The sequence below is a fragment of the Numida meleagris genome, chromosome 2 (assembly GCF_002078875.1).
Source record: "Numida meleagris isolate 19003 breed g44 Domestic line chromosome 2, NumMel1.0, whole genome shotgun sequence".
Taxonomy (NCBI): domain Eukaryota; kingdom Metazoa; phylum Chordata; class Aves; order Galliformes; family Numididae; genus Numida; species Numida meleagris.
The window spans coordinates 64,023,830-64,043,454 of record NC_034410.1 but is presented as its reverse complement, the minus strand read 5'-3'; the positions used below and the strand labels follow the sequence as shown (position 1 = coordinate 64,043,454).

At 46.6% G+C, this 19,625-nt stretch overlaps 1 protein-coding gene across 4 annotated transcripts in view; it reads right to left on the bottom strand.

The window, feature by feature from the left end:
- The window catches only part of SLC22A23 (solute carrier family 22 member 23), a 106,161-nt gene extending 87,514 nt beyond the window's left edge, over positions 1-18,647 (bottom strand). Inside the window, exons 1-2 of one of the 4 annotated variants that reach the window (XM_021385392.1) lie at positions 17,377-18,647; positions 2,759-2,862 (exon numbers count right to left, since the gene is read on the bottom strand). In XM_021385392.1, the coding sequence (XP_021241067.1) occupies positions 2,759-2,862; positions 17,377-17,877 (605 nt within the window). In that variant the 5' untranslated portion in view covers positions 17,878-18,647. The other 3 variants (XM_021385394.1, XM_021385395.1, XM_021385393.1) reach the window with 3 other exon arrangements.

Sequence of the window (19,625 nt, the reverse complement as noted above, 5' to 3'; positions counted from 1 at the left end):
AGACTTCCATGCCACAACAGTCTCAGCCTACACCGCATATTATTATCTATATCAGATGTTGAATTCTGCCTACACAGGTAAATAACTAGGGATACAAGCAACCACAGGCTTCTGATGAACCTGCAACCTACGCAGAGTGATACGCAGATGCACCAAACAGATACTCACAGTGTCACCAGAGGTGCAGGGCAAAGGCAAATGTTTTGAGGACAGGACCTGCCCTTCCCATGCTCTTATGCATGTGCCTTGCCACTCTTGAGAATACTGGTCCTTCAGCCAATCTAATTATTCCTCCTGTGCCATTCTTTGCATGCTCACACTCAGTTTGGGGATTTGAATTGGCACAAAGGCTCCAAGGAGTACCAGGGCAGGTGCAAAGCAGGGCAGGAAGAGGCACAGGCTTTCTGCCTTGATGCCACACAGCCACCAAGGCTGCCTGCTCCAGAGGGACTTTTCCACAGAAACCTCCACAGCTCCTGTTCTGATGAGGCAAGAGCGCTGGCAACACCCTGCCCACTAAACAGGCAGCTAACTCAGGCTTTGGACACTGTTGGTTTTTACACAGCCTAACAAGTTTGCAGACCTTCTTCCTATAGATTTATCACACACAGCTACTGAAGCTTGCATACCTACTGTATGTTGAACACGGACCACTCAGTCTGCTCAGCAAACTGTCATAATGCATACTATGCTTTGGCCACGTGCAGCTTTAAAAACCTTTCAAAAAGGAAAATCAGAGCCCCAGATCTTACAGGCTCAAAACAAACAAACAAACCCACCTACCAAAAAAACCCAAGACAAAATACACACTCTACAATCAAACAGCAACAAATAACCAACCTAAACCCAACACCCAAATCCTCCTCAGATTACCTAAACTGGATAGTGATATACAAGTGAAATGAAATCAGAATTTTGAAAGATTATAGCACTTTTGTATATTAATTTGGCTAATCTTGCCTGCTCTTGCTTCAGATTGACTTTTTAAAAGAAAATAATTTCTCACAAGTACAATCCCCTTTATATTTGTCTTTCCACACAACTGCCTATCTTAGAGGAAATTCAAACAGTGATTAAATAACAAAGCAAATCCTGTTTAGGTGCTCTTTCAACAGCACCACACGCCACTACCAAATGAAAAAGGACTATCCCAGTGCAGGACTACCTTGCAGCATCAGTTGTATTAGATGGCAATGAGGGAGGCAAAAGAGGAGCACAGAGATCAGCCTCGGTGGCAGCAGCCAGAGCAATGCAATGCTTGTGAAAGGGTAAGGGGCTCCCTCTTCCCCCCAGCTACATAACTGCCCTTTCCTCCATCACATTACATCTATCAAACTGTTTGTCCTTAAACTCTCTTAATCTCACTGTAGGGAAAAAGCAGAAAAAACACATGGTGGAGCAAACTACACACTGAGGTAAGAAATGGATAGAAGAACAGGACACTCCTTTCTCAGAGAACTATTAAATCTGCTTATTACATCTCTCCCTTGAAGCCAGCGCTTTAGGCAACAAGTTGTTTGCTTATTTGTGACTTATTTGTCAATTACAGCAGCATTTCCCTAGCTTGGCAATAAGTCTGCTTTTTCCATACAAACTCCTATTTTGGAAAACCAAATGAGAACCCTCATTCATTTCCCCACTATACTTTCTACACGTTGTTACATCCCTGTTTCACTACAGCATTTTAATCAAATTCAATTGTATTCCACCATGCCCCTTCCCTGCTTCACTGAGAAGTCATAATTCCTTACTTGCCTAAGAACATTTAATGACTGTTCAAGAAGAAAGGCGTAGTTTTGCTATAAAAGTTTGAGACACATTGCTGCACAGCTGCAGGGAGTCTTTTCTCTACCCATTGACTGATGAGCTGTCACTGGGGCTTTTTAGAATTTCTGTAATAAGCAACTCCTTCCTTTCCTGGTTTAGCAAACAGTGAAAGAGTTAAATTGGGGCCATCTAAAGCACTGGCACTGGCAACTGTCCTGGAAGCCAGTGAAATGGCTGGGACAGCATCACAGCTATTGTTTCAGATGCAGCAAGTTTCCATTTAAATCACTTGAATCAGGCCTTTAATTTTCTTCCCCTTCTCCTGCACTACAAGACCCTCTCTTTACATAAAAGCTGAATTCTGAACAAATGGGGAACCTCATAATGTTTTCAGTACTGTAATTTAAGGAATTGAATTTTGTGTTTAAATCTAATACCCCAACATCAACAGCACATAAGTCAGAGATTCCTTAACACTGCTTCAGAATGCTTGCTTAACAACAACTTTAAAAATAGAACAATTGAAAGGTTTGCAAAAAAACAGTCATCCACCACCCTTAACAGCCACTCTGTAAGCACAGGGTTGACATTACACAACTCTCTTGTATTCAGTCAAATCAGTGCTGCTTTCAATTTCTTTTCACCTTATCTCCTAGTTCAGAAAAAGAAAAAAAAACCCAAACCAAAGGCTTCACTTACATGATTAGCAAATACATACTTCTGCACCAGCTCTACAGCTGTAATAGATTGTGTCAGCAGGAAATAACTAAGTCAACTATCAAATAGCTTATTTCCTTGTTATTTACCTTGGTGCAAATTACTCAGTTCAAGCAATTAACACACAGTTTTAAACTGTTCATCACATACTTTTCAGAACATGAAAGTCATTAAGCAAAGGTTTTTTAAGAATATAAAGTAGATAAAAATCTAAGCAATATTTAATATTGTCATTAATTAACTTGTATACTGCCTTAAAAGATTTTTCACTTACCAGTCAGCTATACATCCTGTTATCAAGTGGCCGAAGATTAATCCTACAAGTAGGGAGAATTTTGCAATGTGGACTTTCCAGGCAGAATCACAAACAAGATCCCACTAGAAGAAAGACAGATAAACCAAAATAAGATATGAAATTCTCAAATGCTTTTAAACGTACTAGCACTGGAATAGACTGTCTTCAAAGCTTCATTCCTACCACAAGTACATGGAAATCTGTGCAGTTCTGTGAAACAGCAGGGGAAAGCTTTTCCCCTCAAATCAAGCCCCAGATCCCATGAAGTACACATAAAGATTAATTTGAGTGAGTTTAATCAGGCCCTTATTTACAAAAGGGGAGCATCCAGCACTGAAGTCTCACCCCCCTCAGACCACTTATGTTTAGACACTACAGGGCACTACTGATGTAATCAGGGTGCATCACCATAACGCCCCCAAACATGTACTGCTAGACAACCTAGGAGGATGCTCTGCTGCTGACTTACGTGGCATCACTTGGATACAGTGGGAAAAGCAGATGCTTTCCCACAAGACCCCAGTGGCTACTGGTTTCAAGCTCCCATAAGCAAAACGTTAAGATGTTTCTGCTTTCAGAAAAGCATCCTGAGGTGTGGAAGGAGACAAAAACTAATGATATGTCCTGTCAGATCAGCTCCTGACATTGAGCCAGACAGCCTTAGGACAACAGCCTCCAACACAGCTCACAAATCAGACAGGCTGAACTTCCATGCCAAATCTATCCCTAATACCAAAACGACCCTTTCCGTCCAAAAGAAGAGCAAATGGACCATTTTGTGAAGCCCATTATTAGGGCACTCCTACCTTTCCATGAGAAAGATGGGAACAATTCTAGCATGGCTTCCCTAACCTTCAAGATGTTTTCCTCTTAGGCATCAGACTAAGCCTCAGGAGAGTCAGGCTGCATTCCTGGCTTTAGCCCAACATCCTCGTTGCCCTCAGACAGGCAACTTAGTCTCTCTTGTGCATAAAGTGTAGATAGCTCTACAGTACCCTTGAATAAACGTAGGAAGGTATGTTTGCTCGTGGTTTGTTAAGTGTTCAAATACTGATGGTAACAGGAGCCATACACATTTAATGAAAAATAAGTACAGCCAACTTTGAACAATCAGATACTCCAGAATTAAAACTTCACAGAATAAACAGCTGCTTGTGTATAATGTAATTGTAGTTGCTCTCTCGAAAATATTAACTGAAATCTAATGGCCAAACATGCAAAATAAAAACATGAATTTGTTCTCAAAAGTCAGATGCAAATTCAAAAGAAACCTTCCCTCAAAAGGGCTCAATTAAGCGCACTGCAGTGTTAGGCATTTTCATGACATACAGCTCTGACTCATCCATTTGGTTTAACATCACAGAATACATCCTCCCCAAAATGTACCATCTCACCAAGGAGTGTAGCACTTCTGTGGCTAAAAAGAAATGTGCCAACTTCCTGCAAACACTTAGGCTCAGGCTTTTTACTTAAACGTATTTTTGAGTTCTTCACTGTACTGGCTTGTAGAACCTGGAACACATGTCTGACCCTCTGCACCATTCTGCAAGCTGCATACTGAAGGTACACAAAGGAACCAAAAGCAAGTGGTGAGTATTTTTTCCACCAAATAGCTATGTGCTATCCGCAGCAAGCGGCTCAGCAAGGCAGTGAGAACTGCTCTTTGAAGCTCTTGACATCTTGAAAGAATTTTAGCAAGAGGAAGAAATGTAATTCCTAATATCTACAATTATAGAATCAGTTTTTAGCTTGCAAGAAAAATACCTGTCCAGGCAAGCTGCAAACAAAATTTAGGAGGTACCTATAAGTTCCCTGCAAACTTTCAGAAGTCTCCGGAGTTATTTTCACAATCCAGAAGGTCTATATAGCACTTAGAAAAGAGAAACCTCTTAAATGTAGATTATAAATTAAGGGTATTAAAAGTAGTCATATTTATACACAAGCACTTTTTACAGGCAATCTCTCTAAGTTGCTCATTTTTATTTTACTACTGTCAGATGCGCAGTAAAGCCACAAGACCAAAAGGAGAGCACAAGTTTACCCACAGGGTCTACTGCTGCAAGCTGCGATGGCTGGCCGTCACCCCATGCCCAGACAGGGAACGCACCCTGCTGGGCCACACGGAGGTGAAGGTTCATGGCTGGAGGAGACCAAGTCTCACAAAGGGCTGTTGTGAAATTTCAGGCTGGGACAACATGCCAGACACTAAACTGTCCACTTTACCACATAGAGCAGAAGCTCAAAAACAGAAGAAAGGTTAAACTCTCGGCAAGTCCTTCAGTAAAGCCCAGAGAGCACCTTCTGATAAGTTATCTGGGAACCACGTGTCTGTTTGCTCTCAAGGCTCTTGCCCAACTCCTCAGCCACTCTGAAAGCTAAAACATCTATTTCCGTGCCAATCCTGTGTTTGGCCACTCACTGCCTTCTGAAGGCTTTCTCTGCATCCCACTGTGGGTTCACTGAGAACAGAAACATCTCCACATCCACGAGAGCAGCACAAAGAGGCGTAGGCAGATGCAGCCCTCAAGGCCTGCCTACACAGTGCGGCCTACTACAAGCACCAGTGGTTTTGTCCCATAAACAGGACACTCCGGTTTGCTCCACAAAGAAAGAAATCACAAGTTCCCATGTCACTGCACTCTGGGATAGGCAGGTCAAATGGCAATCTAAGTAAATCTGCACCAGGAACTTGTTTTGGCCAAAGACTAGACAATCTCCTATTATTGCCTCTTACAAAAGGTAGACTATTGGGTTTCAAGCAGGGAGACCAGTAAATCCGGTAGCTGCTCTGGCAGAAACCCATGGTATCCCATTTGCAAGTTACCAGCCGGCAGCCTGAAGGAAGGGTGCTGGTAGATTCACAGTGAACCCTGCATTTTCTCTACCTTCCATCCAGCCTCACAGTTCTAAAGATCTGTGAAAGTGATGTGCTGAGGCAACAGGTTATGCTTTAAAAAAAACACAGAGCTATATAAAACATGGCAAGGGACCTTAAAAAAAAAAAAAGGAAAAGAACTGCTTCTGTAACAGGAGAGCAATGTAGAGAACTCCACCTGTGCAGACGTGCAATACATTGCAAGTGTTTTTTTCATGTTGTGACAGCACTTTTTGTCAAAGCCTAAGGAGTCACACCTTTAGCATCCTAATGTTTAATTGATCTCAGTGAGTCACCACCCATGCTGAGAGTCACTGTGCTTCAAAAGCCAGAAGTCAAGCCGGAGGACTGTTAGAAACATGCTTCAGAAGACAAATGACAAGAATTAATGCACCTCAAATGTAACCATCCCATACCTTCCTTACACGAAATGGAAGTCTGGACATGCAAGAAGCCAAGATTTGTAGTGAAATTAAGGCAATAGTTTTATGTAAAATACAAATGTAAAATCTGCTCCTTTCCAACTTCCGTGGCCCCTGGAAAAGGGGTGCCACACTGGGACCCTCAGCCTCTAAATGTTATGTATGCCACAGCCAGCTTGGGGCAGACCCAGACCCCTCCTGCGGAGAAGCCCCATGCTGCCCTGCATGTTGCATGGCAGTATGGAAACAAGAATCGATTACATGTCACTGACACTCACTCCTGATTCATCCTTTTATAACCAGACCTTGGTGGTTTTCCCTACCTGGCACTAGAACTCATGTTCTCTCTCCATTTCTGTGTAAGTACCTTGTGTAGTGAGAGTTTATGATGCCTTCACATTCTCTCAGTATTTTTTCAGAAAATATGAAAACTTAGTAAAAAAAACCCCACAACAAATAAAGCAAGCTACATAAAAAAAATAAAAATAAGAATTAAAAAAGAAGAATTAAGTGATGTTTTTCATACCTTTTATATAAAACAAAAAGCAAAACCATCTCTAGGTCCTTACTGCTGGACAAAAAAGTCCAAGTCAGCTGACCAAAGTACAACCAGAAAAACACCAAATATACTCCCCCCCCCCCCCCAAAAAAAAAAAAAAACCAGACAAAAAAAAGCAACAACACAACCAGAAAAGTAGAGCAGTCGGTCCTCCTACCATACTATACCTGTCACTAATTCCTTTTTGCAGTAACTCAACTGCTGGAGTAGTGCTCACAGCCATTGTTGAGGACAGTGACAAGAAGTCCCTACAGGACGCTACAGGACAATGCTCCTCTCCTTGCTGTCTCAGCCTCTGGCCAGAAGTGACAACCTGGCTGTGTTTTAAAGTTTGAGAAAATGTACAAGATGCAGAAAGTGGCACAATGCTCAGCTCTACAGCAAGTAACCCTGCAGCTGTGCCATGCAAGAGGCTGCAGGAGAAGCCATCCAGAGACACACACCAGCCTGCCTGCAACACAGAGTTGGGGTGGTTTTACTGACAGACATCCTCGAATGATAAATCCACCAGAACAACAACAAATCAAGACAAAAAATACAACAGGGGTAGCTCCGTCATACTTCCAGCCTCTCCTTCCCGCCAGCAGTGGCAACAGAAGAGCATTTAATCTTTTTAATCTTCAAGGCTCAGGGCAGCAGTGCCTCTCTACTGAGCACACAGCTGGGCAAAACATTCCCCAGTCTCAAATGTACTTCAAGCATCAATAAATTGTTCTTGGGAACACCTGGCATTTTAGATCACCAATACAGCCAGCTATGTGTTAAGTATAGTGTCACATTTCAAAATGGTGGTTTTGGGTTTAAAAACTAAACCAAATAATCCTGGAAGGCTTCAAAATAAGGGACAAAAATAAATTCCTTTTTCTTTAACCAGCCGCATTCAGAAGCAACAGTCTTCCAAAATAAGTCTTTCCCATTGATGGGAGGAAATCCCTGCAAAAGCCTGACGTTCTGATCAGGTACAACTGACCTTACCTGGAAAACGAGAGAGTCAAAAAAAAAAAGAAAAGAACAACAAGAAGAAAGCCAGCAAGCCAGCTACTGCAAGATTTTGTTGTGTGTTTTCTTTCAAGAGCTACTCAAAGAAAGATGTACCTCCTATGCTAGAATGCCTGAATCTAGAACACCTGACTTTCCAGCTGCTTCCTTTCTGCATGCCACTAGACTTCCAAGCACCTGATATATTTAACTTCCTTCAACTGCACCCTAAGTGGATGCTTTTGTTAAACATGAATGCTTCTACTAAAATCACCGCTAAGCAAGCATGCACTAGTATACTGAGGAGTTTACAACTGCCCAGGTTTGCAAGAACTTTTACTCAGGTAGCAAGAAATCTATTGTTGTTACCACGGTACCAACTGTATGAATGTAACTACTTTTGACTACTGCCACAAAGCCAAGGGTTTAGGGGACGGAGGAAAAGGGAGAGAGAAAGAAGAGCGGACGCTTGAGCCAGAGGACATGCCCAGCAGGCTTCCCAGAAAGATATAATTAGCCCACGCAGTGTTGCATGAAAGCAGTTTCATGCACCTACGAAAGCTGTTTCCATCCCTGCAAAACAGTACACAACTGTGGATCTCACAAGCTTACCTAACAGTTTCTGAAGTTTAACATAGCTGATGCTGCTGAAATACATCCTTGGGACAGGCACGACTTCACTGTGAAATTTCCACTCTAATTTTTGAAGCTTTTTTTTTTTTTTTAAGCCTGGTATTTCAGCCTTACAAATAAAGCACGCGGGATGGGTGCCACACTACCACACATCTCTATGCAAACACTGATACATAAAACAGCACTCCCACCTGCTTCGCAAACTTCAGCTCCATCACGAAGAGGGAAACCTAAGGCACAGGGTACATCAAGATACTCTCAGCCACTGCCCTGTACGATACCTCAGGGTAAACAGGCTGGCCCCACTACACCCTGCGACGCAATGCTGATGGCTGTGCTCCTCCAGCATATCTCTGCACCCTAACTCCATGCCTGCCAGCCAAACTGCCCCACTCACATTTGCGTGCATAGCATCATATTTGATGCCTTTTGATCGGGGCTCACCTGGGATGGTCTTCTCCCCACCGTGGTGACATGGCTCCATCAGTGGCGTGATCAAAAAAACAAGCCTCAAACTTCAAATACACAAGACCAAAGAAACTGACTTTGTCTCCCAGTCAGTAAGTTAACACAGAAAAGGCCTCTGTTTAAAATTTCATTGCTCTGCACTACATTACTCCTTAGTTTATGCAACACGTAGGGTCAACCCTCCAAGCTACCCAGCAACCACAACATCAGCAGAATCCAACAGTGATGAGATGCAATCTGAAACACTACAAAACTAGACAGGTTTCTTCTAATCTACAGCTTCACATTTTAAGCAGGAGCAATTAGCTGTTCTGTTCCCAGCCTCGGTCCCATCTCCAATCTGTTTCTTTTCCCCACTGGGACAGGGAAGAAGGAAGTTTGCTAAGTAAATAATCATCACTAATTCACTAACAATTAAAAGATGATTTGTTAATCATATGAGTCTTGTGAATACTCAATATGATTAATCAGTTTTAGTAGCATCCACGTACCACCCACTTCTCTATCACTTCTTTCATTTTCACTAGCAGTTCCCTTTATCCTGAGACATTCTGATCTTCTCCAGACTTCACCCTACTAAGATTAGTCAACTAACTTGTTTCTCAGCTGTTATAATTTGCTTCCCCTTTTGCCAACTCCATAACGTCATCTAGCATCAAAGCGTTGGGAGATACAAAGTCTCGCTTGCAGCTTTCACAGACACTACATTCACACCTAGGATATTTTCATCTCCCTTCTACATCTCTGTGCTGTATCTTTTCAGCGTATGTTCTGACATCATAGGGAAACCATTGTGACAAAGCTGACTGACTTCAAACCTATGTTTTGCAGTAATACCCACAGATGTTTGCCACCCTCCGGATGCATGAAAAGACTGGGGCAATGACACCTCTCACTAGAACTAGCTGAGACATGCAAAAAATCGTTTTTCCAATGCCCTAATGCCTCAGTTTTCAGCTAACCGCACTTATTCCGGAAATGCACATTCTAGTGGGACTGGCTTCACAATCCAGATAAATAGAAAACCGAACAAGTAGTCAAGTTGGTATTTTGAACAGGTCTGAGCACTGTAAATAGAAGTCATACGTAAAAAACCTACAACATTTTAGTTAAATATTAACATTCACTATCATTTGATTATCAAAACCAAGTTAACACTTTCAAGACCAGTATTTTTCAGGACAATGCATACTTGAAACAAACCACACAGGCCTTCTTAAGAGCTGGGAGAAAAACCTCAAAACAGCCAAGTGTGGGACAAAACTCCAGAACAGAGACAAGGGAAGGAGACAAGAGGAAGTCATTCTTCATGAGAAACACTTGCTCAAAGTCGCTGCAGATTAAAAGATCAGACACCTTAATTTTGACATGCAGCTATTACTGCTGTGACCCTGCCCTCTCATCATTGTAACTCGTGTAAGAAAGAGAGGGAGGGGAAAAATGGAGCCTGGTTTAATTCAGGCCTAGCTAAGTGTTAAGGGGAAGGAAAAAGGGATAAAAATATCCAACTTACTTGACAAATGAAGAGAAGAAACTAGTCTGTCAAGCTTATATTATTCACACACTGTTCTATATAGCCCTGAGAGAGAGACAGTGAAAAAGGCTTTGCAGTACAATTTATATTCCCTATCCTCAACAATCATAGAATCATATCATAGAACCACAGAATGGCCTGTGTTGAAAAGGACCTCAAAGACCATTGAGTTTCAACCCCCCTGCTGAGTGCAGGGTTGCCAACCACTAGACCAGGCTGCCCAGAGCCACATCCAGCCTGGCCTTGAATGCCTCCAGGGATGGGGCATCCACAACCTCCTCGGGCAACCTGTTCCAGTGCATCACCACTCTCTGAGTGAAAAAACTTCCTCCTAATATCTAACCTACATCTCCCCTGTCTCAGTTTAAAACCATTCCCCCTTGTCCTATCGCTATCCACTCTCATAAACAATCGTTCCCCCTCCTGTTTATACCCTCCCTTCAAGTATTGGAAGGCCACAATGAGGTCTCCCGGAGCCTTCTCTTCTCCAAGCTAAACAAGCCCAGTTCCCTCAACCCTTCTTCAGAGGAGAGGTGCTCCAGCCCTCTGATCATCCTGGTGGCCCTCCTCTGAACTCGTTCCAACAGCTCTGAGTCTTTCTTGTACTGAGGGCCCCAGGCCTGGACGCAGTACTCCAGATGGGGCCTCACAAGAGTCGAGTAGAGTATAACATTCGTAGCTTGGACATTGTGACACTGCAGACACCCTCATGGACTTCAACCCACCGGCCAAGAGGAGACCGGGCAGCACCAGAGTACTGCACAGGCACATGGAGACAGTGCTCGACCCAAAACGAATTCCTCTAGACCCATCCCACTGGGAATTAACCACCTGGTTCAGGGAACTGAACCACCTACATGCTGCTCTGGAACAGCGCACAAGAGTAACCATAAACTATATGAAGTTGGATAAGGTGAACACACCCTGCAAGTAGCAGTCTTGATTCTCCTGATCCTGTTCCTCGTGTACCTAAATCTGAGTCCCAAGAACAAGAATCAGGTGAATATTTTCTATCTAGTGTTTCGTTCTTGGTGTTTCATTAGGACAATCCACATCTAGGGCTTTCTCTTAGTTGTGGAAAAAAAAACAGAATAGAAAGCCTAAAAAATCTCTATAGTATGTACTGAATTTTCCTCCCAGGAAGAAGATAAGAAATTAAAAAAACTTTTCTTTTTCCACCTACAGTTGCTGATGGATAACCCTGAGGCATGCAGCCACACTGCAGGAGCACAAGGGCATGAAAGAGCAGGGGAATGGCTGTTCCAGGCAGGGACACCAGGTAGTGCAGAGAGGGACCTGGATGGAAACAAAAGGGCTAATGGGGAAAACAGAAGAAAAGCTACATGAAAGCTTAAATCTCTTTTGGCATCTTCTGAATTTAGCAGCTCTCTAGAATTTATCTGGAAAGCTTTAATTTAAGCCAAAGGTTTTTAAGTGAAGGAAAACCACAAATCTCATGCTATTCCAGATGTTACTTCATTGAAAATGGACACCTTCATAACCAGCTGGCCCGTAATCTTCATCTGAGCGTTACCATGACAAACAGCAGGACTAGTGTTGCAGGATTAGGGTGGCCACGGATCACTTGAGTGACTGTACGAGCAAGGAAGTACTGCAGAGTGTGTGTATGGAGTAGTTCTGGGTGGACGGTTGGCAGGGCCTAGGGGTCCTTGGGTGGGGCGGAGCCCAAGGACAGAAGTATCAGGAGGTTAACTGTTGGGCACAGGGGGGTGGTTGCTGTTTGGCTTAGTTCAACAAGTTGTAATCACCAATCAGAGGATGGGGCTGGGGTAGCCCCACCAATGGCAGTTTGCCAGGTGTAACTCAGTTTCTATATATGTTGTGAAGTACTCCATTAAAGTTGAAGCTTGCGTACTCATATTGAGATTGTTATGCTTCCCGCACCGTGTAGCGTTCGGCTCTAAATCCTTGGAAAATCCGCGGCAGACTAGCTCCAGATTAAATGCTTTCCCTAAACACCAGTTCCTCCTCCTCGACAATTTCTTTAAGAAAACTATGAGGGCATCTTTTACAATCACACACTTCTCACCAAAGTAAGAAGAGAGAAAACTGCCAGAGCACATTAGAAATTAAACTGCCTGAACAGTTGGTAAATACGCACTGAAGGTTGCAATTCCTGCCACAACAGGTGCACGGCTGGTGTATGTAGACTGAATGACTGAGATACAGGATCTACCAGGGAGTGGAAACAAAAACAAACAAAACCCCAACCTTTCCAAACACAAATCCCAAACAAAAAAACACAGTGGTTTCACACGCTCACAGAAAACGAGGAATAGGAAAGGTCTGAGATCAGTCCTGGAAAGCTGAGAATGACGTGAAGATACCTTCCCAAATGATTATAGTTTGTGCCGTTTGTAGAACCAACAATTTACAGTAGGCTGAAATCAGATTCCAGTACCTGAGACACTATCTTCAAGCAGATAATAAACACTAACACTGTACACATTCCCTCTAGCACAGAAAATCCACACCAAATAGAAAACAAAGACTATATGAGTCCTGGTGGCAGTATCAGTCTTAATGTAGTTGTTGTTTTCTACATCAATTGCTTAGAATTATTTTGGAGTGTACGTAACACCCCCTCAAAAGTAAATAAAAATGTGTAAGCTCACTAGGCACATATTTGTCATCTAGTGAGATCACAGTTGGTTATCTCACACATCAGCATATGATAATACACTGTTTGCAGGCAAAGGCAGCTCCGCACAGCTCCAACACCAGGAAACATGGGTACTGTGACTGAAACAGCCATCCACATCCTGCACTCTGCTCGGCCAGAACACACACACAGATTCATGCCTTGTTTTAGGATGGCGTTCATGAGCACTCCGATAAGTGGAAAGCTTCATCACCATGCTGTGTGTCCCTTTGCCCTCTTCAATCCATTGTAGGGAAGCAAGGGCAAGGGATGATGTCCAAGGATGAGACTCCGCAGGCACTGTGCCAGAGCTCAGCCACTCCTCCTTTTGGGAAGGACCTTGCCAGAGATCCCTTTGAATTAATAACTGTGTTCTAAAAGTATACTTGAAACACACACCTGTCTACTACCACCCCATGAGCAGTGCCAAATTTGACACTGTTATCACATGCAGATTTGTACTGTAACCGTTCTGGTTACTTGCAGTTACCTGCAATAATCCCATGAGACATCACCGCAGCCCAGGGCATGAGTCACCACGCAGAGCCATTTCACCTCATTAACCCAGCAAAAAACTCAGGAGGGGGGGAAAGAAAAAAAAAGATGACATTTTTAAAAAGAAGTATTACAAGATGAAATTTTCTTCCCGATTAGCAAGACAAAACAGTAGAAGACCAGCCCAGAAAAATGCCAGAACTGCAAGAAAGAGAAGGGAAGAAAAGCTGGCAGGGCACAGACATCCCCTTGCAGAGGCAAAGAGCATCACATCACTGCTTGAACCGACCCAAGTCCCCACCAAGACAGCGCTGCCCCATGCTCACAGTTGGACCACACTGGGGCTCCCCTGAATTAAGCTCGCCTTTCCTAGGGAAGACAATTTGCTGGAGGCCCAGCCAAACTGGAGCGGGAAGGATCGAACCAGCAGCAAGTAGGTAAAATCATGGCACGTTCCTTGTGAAGGAAGATGATTCAACCCAAATCAAGTAGGAAGCAAAGAGCCAAGAGGAACAGCGCTGCAGCAGAACAAAGCATCTGGAACAGAAAAGCAGCCACAACAAGAATTCCCGTGTGACCAGACATGAAATACTATTACATAATTGTTCTAGATGATTAAAAAGCAGCCTCCAACTAACCACTCCACCCTACAATGCTGATCTGGAATGCCACGAGCGCGCGTGGAGAGATGCTGCACTACCACCCACTGCAATTTAATCAAGCCTCAGTCATTGCCCATTGCCAGCTCTTGGTGTCCATTATACAGATTAGCATTCAGAACACCACCACACCACCATGTAATGTTATTGAACACAGCAGACTGGTCATCCTGGTAACGGGGGGAAAAACAACAGCCACCAGGTCCATAACCACACACTGCCATGAAAACTTCACCCCAGGAGTGCAGCTGGCTTTGCAGACTGATAGAACATGCAGCCATTAAAGAGAGTGACAAGAAGGTTGGAAACGTCCCTGCTAAGTACACACTCCAAGTTTCCGATACAATTAAATGTATATAGCTGTGCAGTGTAATTATGTTGCTTGTTATGTCAATATCAATAATTTTTTGGAAGGGTCACACTGCAAACAGTCAAAGTGAGACCTCAGGTTTCTCCTTTTCAAAAAAGGAAGGAAATATTTCTTAGCATCCATCCTTCAGACAGTGGTGAGACACAGCTCGTAGTTTTTGGCCTGAAGGACAGATCAGGATACGTATATCACAAGTTACATAGGCGTGCTCTATTTGTAGTGATGTGACAGTGGCGATGATGTGACAAAGAACAGATGAAAATCCTCCAAGAAGCATTTAGCGTTAAGAGCCCTTACAAGTGAATTCTCCTAGAGAGATATTCTCCTAGGGATATTTACACACAAAATAGCTCAGGACCAAGATTTATGCACCAAGGCAGGACATGAGCTCAGATCCGTGATTTAATATGGCCACTGGAATTCCTGTGGTTAAATTATGCACCTGACCTCTTCGCTATATGTATCTCAACAGCATTAAATAACGAGCAGCACGTCCTTTATTACCACTCCCAGTTCTAATGACTGGCAGCACTATAAAAAGCAGCGCTCCCAGTGACTCATTGGAGGAGGGCAGGGCGATGGCAGTGCTAGGTGAGGCAGTGCCGGCCTCCAAGGAGCACGAGGCCACCTCCAGCCCCAGCAGCTTCCTGGGTCAGAGGAGGGAGAAGCCAGACACCAAGCAGGGCTGGATCGCAACTCCACAAGCCCCAAGCATGATGTAGGATGGGACAGCTCAGAGAACAGGGGCAGAGACACAACACTGGACTGAGGTACCATGAGAGGAGAGGATGTGGAGACAGTGAAACTTAGAGTTATAGAATCATCAAGGTTGGAAAAGACCACTGAGATCATCTACCATCAACCCATCACCACTACGCACACTAACCTATGTCCCTCGGTGCCACATCCACACAGTTCTTGAACACCTCCAGGGACTGTGACTCCTCCACCTCCCTGGGCAGCCAGTTCCAATGCATTACCACAAGAACAAAATGGTTTAGTGGCCAAGCAAAAGTGCATTTTTTATTGATATACTTTTGGCTCTCTTTATGATATTTCCATATAACCCCTGGCTACTACACAGATGACTGTATATTAGACTAAGATTTAATAAAACTCTATTTAGAAAGATGAGAACATTGCATAATCCTTTACAGAAATGAATGTATTGCTGAAAGAAGTTAAGGGAGGTCTGAACATCTTGGGATGGGAACAGCTCCTCAATCCCCCAGCAGAGTCCCTTCGCACCAAGGCCGGTGGGATGCACACAAGGAGAGCCAGTGGTGATTAGGAATACTCCTGCACCACCAGTGTGCCTGGCAGTTTATGGGAGGGAGACAATTCAGCCATATGCTGATGTTCTGTTTGGGTTTTTCCTCTTTCTTTACTGTGATGGAAACAGACAGCACGCCCACCCAGAAAGCCCCAAAAGAGAATAAAAACACAAGCTAGGGAGGAATCCTGACCCCATAAAAACAACCTAATTATAATTATAAGGGATTAGAAATTGAAGAGAAAAAGCTGCCAAGTTTTCAGAAGCAAGCACACAACAAGAACTCCACACTGAAAAAACCCAGAGTCTCAAAAGACGATTATTATTCTTTCTAGTAGAAAACAAGACAGCAGGGACCACAGCTGTTTATTTATCCATTAAAATTGATCTGCCCTTTGCTGCAAGTTCTTCCAAAGAACACTCTATTATTATTATTATTAAGAAAGCGTACAAGATAGCAAACGAACTCTCCCTCGACCTTCTGAGGCCAACGTGATGATGACCTTCACAAGATCCTCAACATTTTGAGAAAAATGTTGTTACAGTTTGCACTTGGAAGGAAATATTTCAAGATCACTTCTTCACACTCCAGCACCGGTGTGAAGCCCAAAAACATATGAATCGCTCCGTCTCCGGTTATAAACAGAAGGAAATCTGCTTCTCTTAAATGTCAAATTTCATTATGCACTTTTACTCCACAAGCTGAGTCCACCATGTGCCTTTGCTTTTCTCGTGGAAGGAGTACAGCAGGCTTGTTTTAAATCCATTCTGGATTCAAGTTTTTGGAGGATTTGCTTTGCTTGTTTTCCTAGTGTCGCACAAGCTTTCGAGGGACACAAAGAGAAACTGTGATGATTTCCAACGATTAATTCCAGCGCCTGCTGGCAGAGCAAAGCACAAGCACACCAGCCACCCGGTCACTCCTGCACTGCTTTCTCCCAACCAGATAAGCGCAGCTAATCCCTAACACGCTTCTAGGCAGGAAGTAATTTTGCTGAGTTCAGGGTTTTGAGCCAAAGGGGAACCACTTTCCTAGTGTAACAGTGTCATTCCGCACTTTCAAGAGCTACAGATAACAGCACTTCCAAGAGCTCTCTGTTACCACCACCAGGCCCGTGGCAGAGCCCTCACATGGCCAAAGCATAAGTAAAACCTGATAAAGTGAAGAGATGAGGCTTCTTTTAGCAAATAGGAAGCATTCAGCCTCCTTCATCAGAAATCTTCCACTTTAGCCATTGAATCAGGGAGCAGAAAACAGAGCTTTCTACCTCAGAAGGTATACAGCTTACACGAGACGTTTCCACTTTTACCACTCTATTGAAAACCTTACCAAGGGACTGACTGCAGAACGAGAGGAATTCAGCAGAACTTTGCCCATTTCCCTCGCACCATCAGCTTCCACATGCACCAGCCTGGCTCTTGGCTCTGATGGCACACACAGAACTCTGCAGCACCTTGGCTGAGCCCTGCCCCAGCCCTCCCATGGGCACCTGTCTGGGAGGGACCCACGTCCCGGGACAGCCAGACACACACACGAGCAGTGCCGAGGATGCCATCTCAAGATACGAGATGAGGACAAACCCACGCGGCAACGGGGACAGGATAACGGGGAAGGGGGGATCGGTTCCAGGCGGGTGCGGAGCCGGGGACCCAGCAGCCCTCCACTCACCTTGCTGACGACATTCTGGACGAGGCCGGCCCGGATGCGGTAGTGCCACTCGTGACAATCGCACTCGCTGGCGTTGCCCGCAGCGGGGGTGGGCAGAGCGACCGGGGGAAAGATGCTGCCGTTGCCGCTGCGGTTGCCGTGGCCGGGAGCCACGCTCCAGTTGCCCTGCCCGTCGGCCTGCCGGCACCAGAAGTCCGGCTGGTCCAGCAGGAAGGAGTCCGAGAACTTACTGAAGCCGATGAAGAGGGCCGGCACCCAGGTGAGCAGCACCAGGGTGCGCTGGTACCCGCCGCCCAGCCCCCCGAGGAAGGGAAGCACCGAGCCGTCGTAGTCGAGCAGCAGCGGGCTGCAGGCGGCGGCGGGCGGCGGCACCGCCTGGATCTCGGCGGCCCCGGCGGGGGGCGGCCCCGGGGGGGGAGCGGCGGCGCCCGGCACGGAGCCGTTCTCCTCGGGCAGCGGCCGGCCCCCGCCGCCCGCCTCGCGGCGCCGCTCTATAGCCATGCGGCAGCCCGGGGGGCCTCACATAGGGGGGGCACGGCGGCAGCCCTGGCGCCCGGCGGCTGCCGGCGAGGCGGAGGGCAGTTCTTCCTCCTCCTGCCGTCCGCGCACGCACACCTTGCGGCGGAGCGGGGCGAGCAGAGGGGACGGCGGCGGCGAGCCCCTCGCCCTGCGGGCGCGGAGGGCTGCGGCTGGCGGCGAGCCCCCCTCGCCGTGCCCGTGCGTCAGGCGGCACTCATCCCAGCGCTCCCTTCCCCCTCCGAGCGGCACCGCCGAAAATAAAGGGAAGGATCCAGCCGGAGCCGAGCATGCGATGGGCCACGGGAGAGGGAGGGGGAAACGGGAAAGAAAAAAGGGGAGGAAAAAAAAAAAAGAAAGCGCACAAAAAAATCCCACAGTCCAATCACCCTGCGAACCAAACCCGGCAACAGCGAACCAAGCAAAACCGGTGCAGCAAGGCTCTGCGAACACGCCTCCTCTCCCGGTTTTGGTGAGGAGGAGGAGGAGGGAGGAGAAGAAAGGCGAAGGAAGGAGGGGAAGAAAACAGCAGCTCCCGATGCGTCTGCCCGGCTCCCAGCTAAAGGGCCCCCCCCGGCCGCGGCAGCAGCGGCGGCGGCAGCCCCCAGCACCCCCCCGCGGGCCCCTGGCCGCCCCCCGTTCCGCACATCTGGCTCCGCAGCAGCAGCGGGCGGCCCCGCCGGCCTCTTCGCGGCCCGGGCTGCGGGAGCGCTGCCGCCGCCCGCCTCTTTCCTTCCCGCGGCTACTCGCCCCGCCGCCCCGCGCTGAGCCCAGCCGCGCGGCCCGGCCCTCCGCCTCCCGGCAGCCGCCTCCCGGCAGCCCCCACCTGCCGGCCCGGCTCGGCCCGGCCCTCCGCTCCGCCCCCGCCGCGCCGAGCAGCCGCACCTGCTCCCGCCGCGCCGCCGGCCCGGCTCCCCGCGGAGACCCGCCGCCAGAGGCGGCCCCACACAGCCCCGCTGCAGGGAGAGGGCTGCGAGCGGCGGGCTCGCGGCGCTGCGCGGATCAATTATTTACGCGGTGCGCCTTTACTAATGCAGTGCGGCTGCGGTTGGCTGCGCTGCAGCAGGAGGAGCGGCTGAGGGGGGTCAGGGCTGTGGGGCGAGGGTAGCACTAAGGGGAGTAGAAGCGGGGCGAGGGAGAGACTGCGTCTCTTCCGATCCGTGCAACCTTATACTAATCGTGTGAACGGCTCCCGTTAATTGTAACACAGGCATTTTGGATCGGTGAAGGTTACTTTCGCGTTCGGCTAAACCCATTTGGGCTCGTAAGTGCCTCAGTCTGTGCATGAGCTGTGCAGTTGTTTCTTTCTATGGAGGAAGAGAAGCAGAGACAGCAGATCAATAGGTGCTCATGCACAGGAACACGGTTAGCGAGCAGAAAATACGTGAGTGCACTTGTAGAGGACTGGCATCTTCACTGAATGTAAATGGAAGAGCAGGCTGGTGGTGGACAACCGTTTACCCGATCCGGTCTCTGCAAGTGAGTTACGGCACATCATTAACTCCTTGGATCTCCTTCCCCTCAGCGTCTTTCTTACACAGGGCTCCATGAGGCCCCTGCTCTACCAGCAGCTCCGGATCCTGTCAGCGTGGCTTCCCTCAGCCCTGCTCGGTAGAACTCGAGTCCCTGTGGCCTCCCCCATCGGGCAGTCCACCACCCCCGTCCTCACACATTTTGCCCTCCTATCTGGTTCCGCCATTTGCTACTGAACAGCTCCTTCCCAGGAAGTCTCC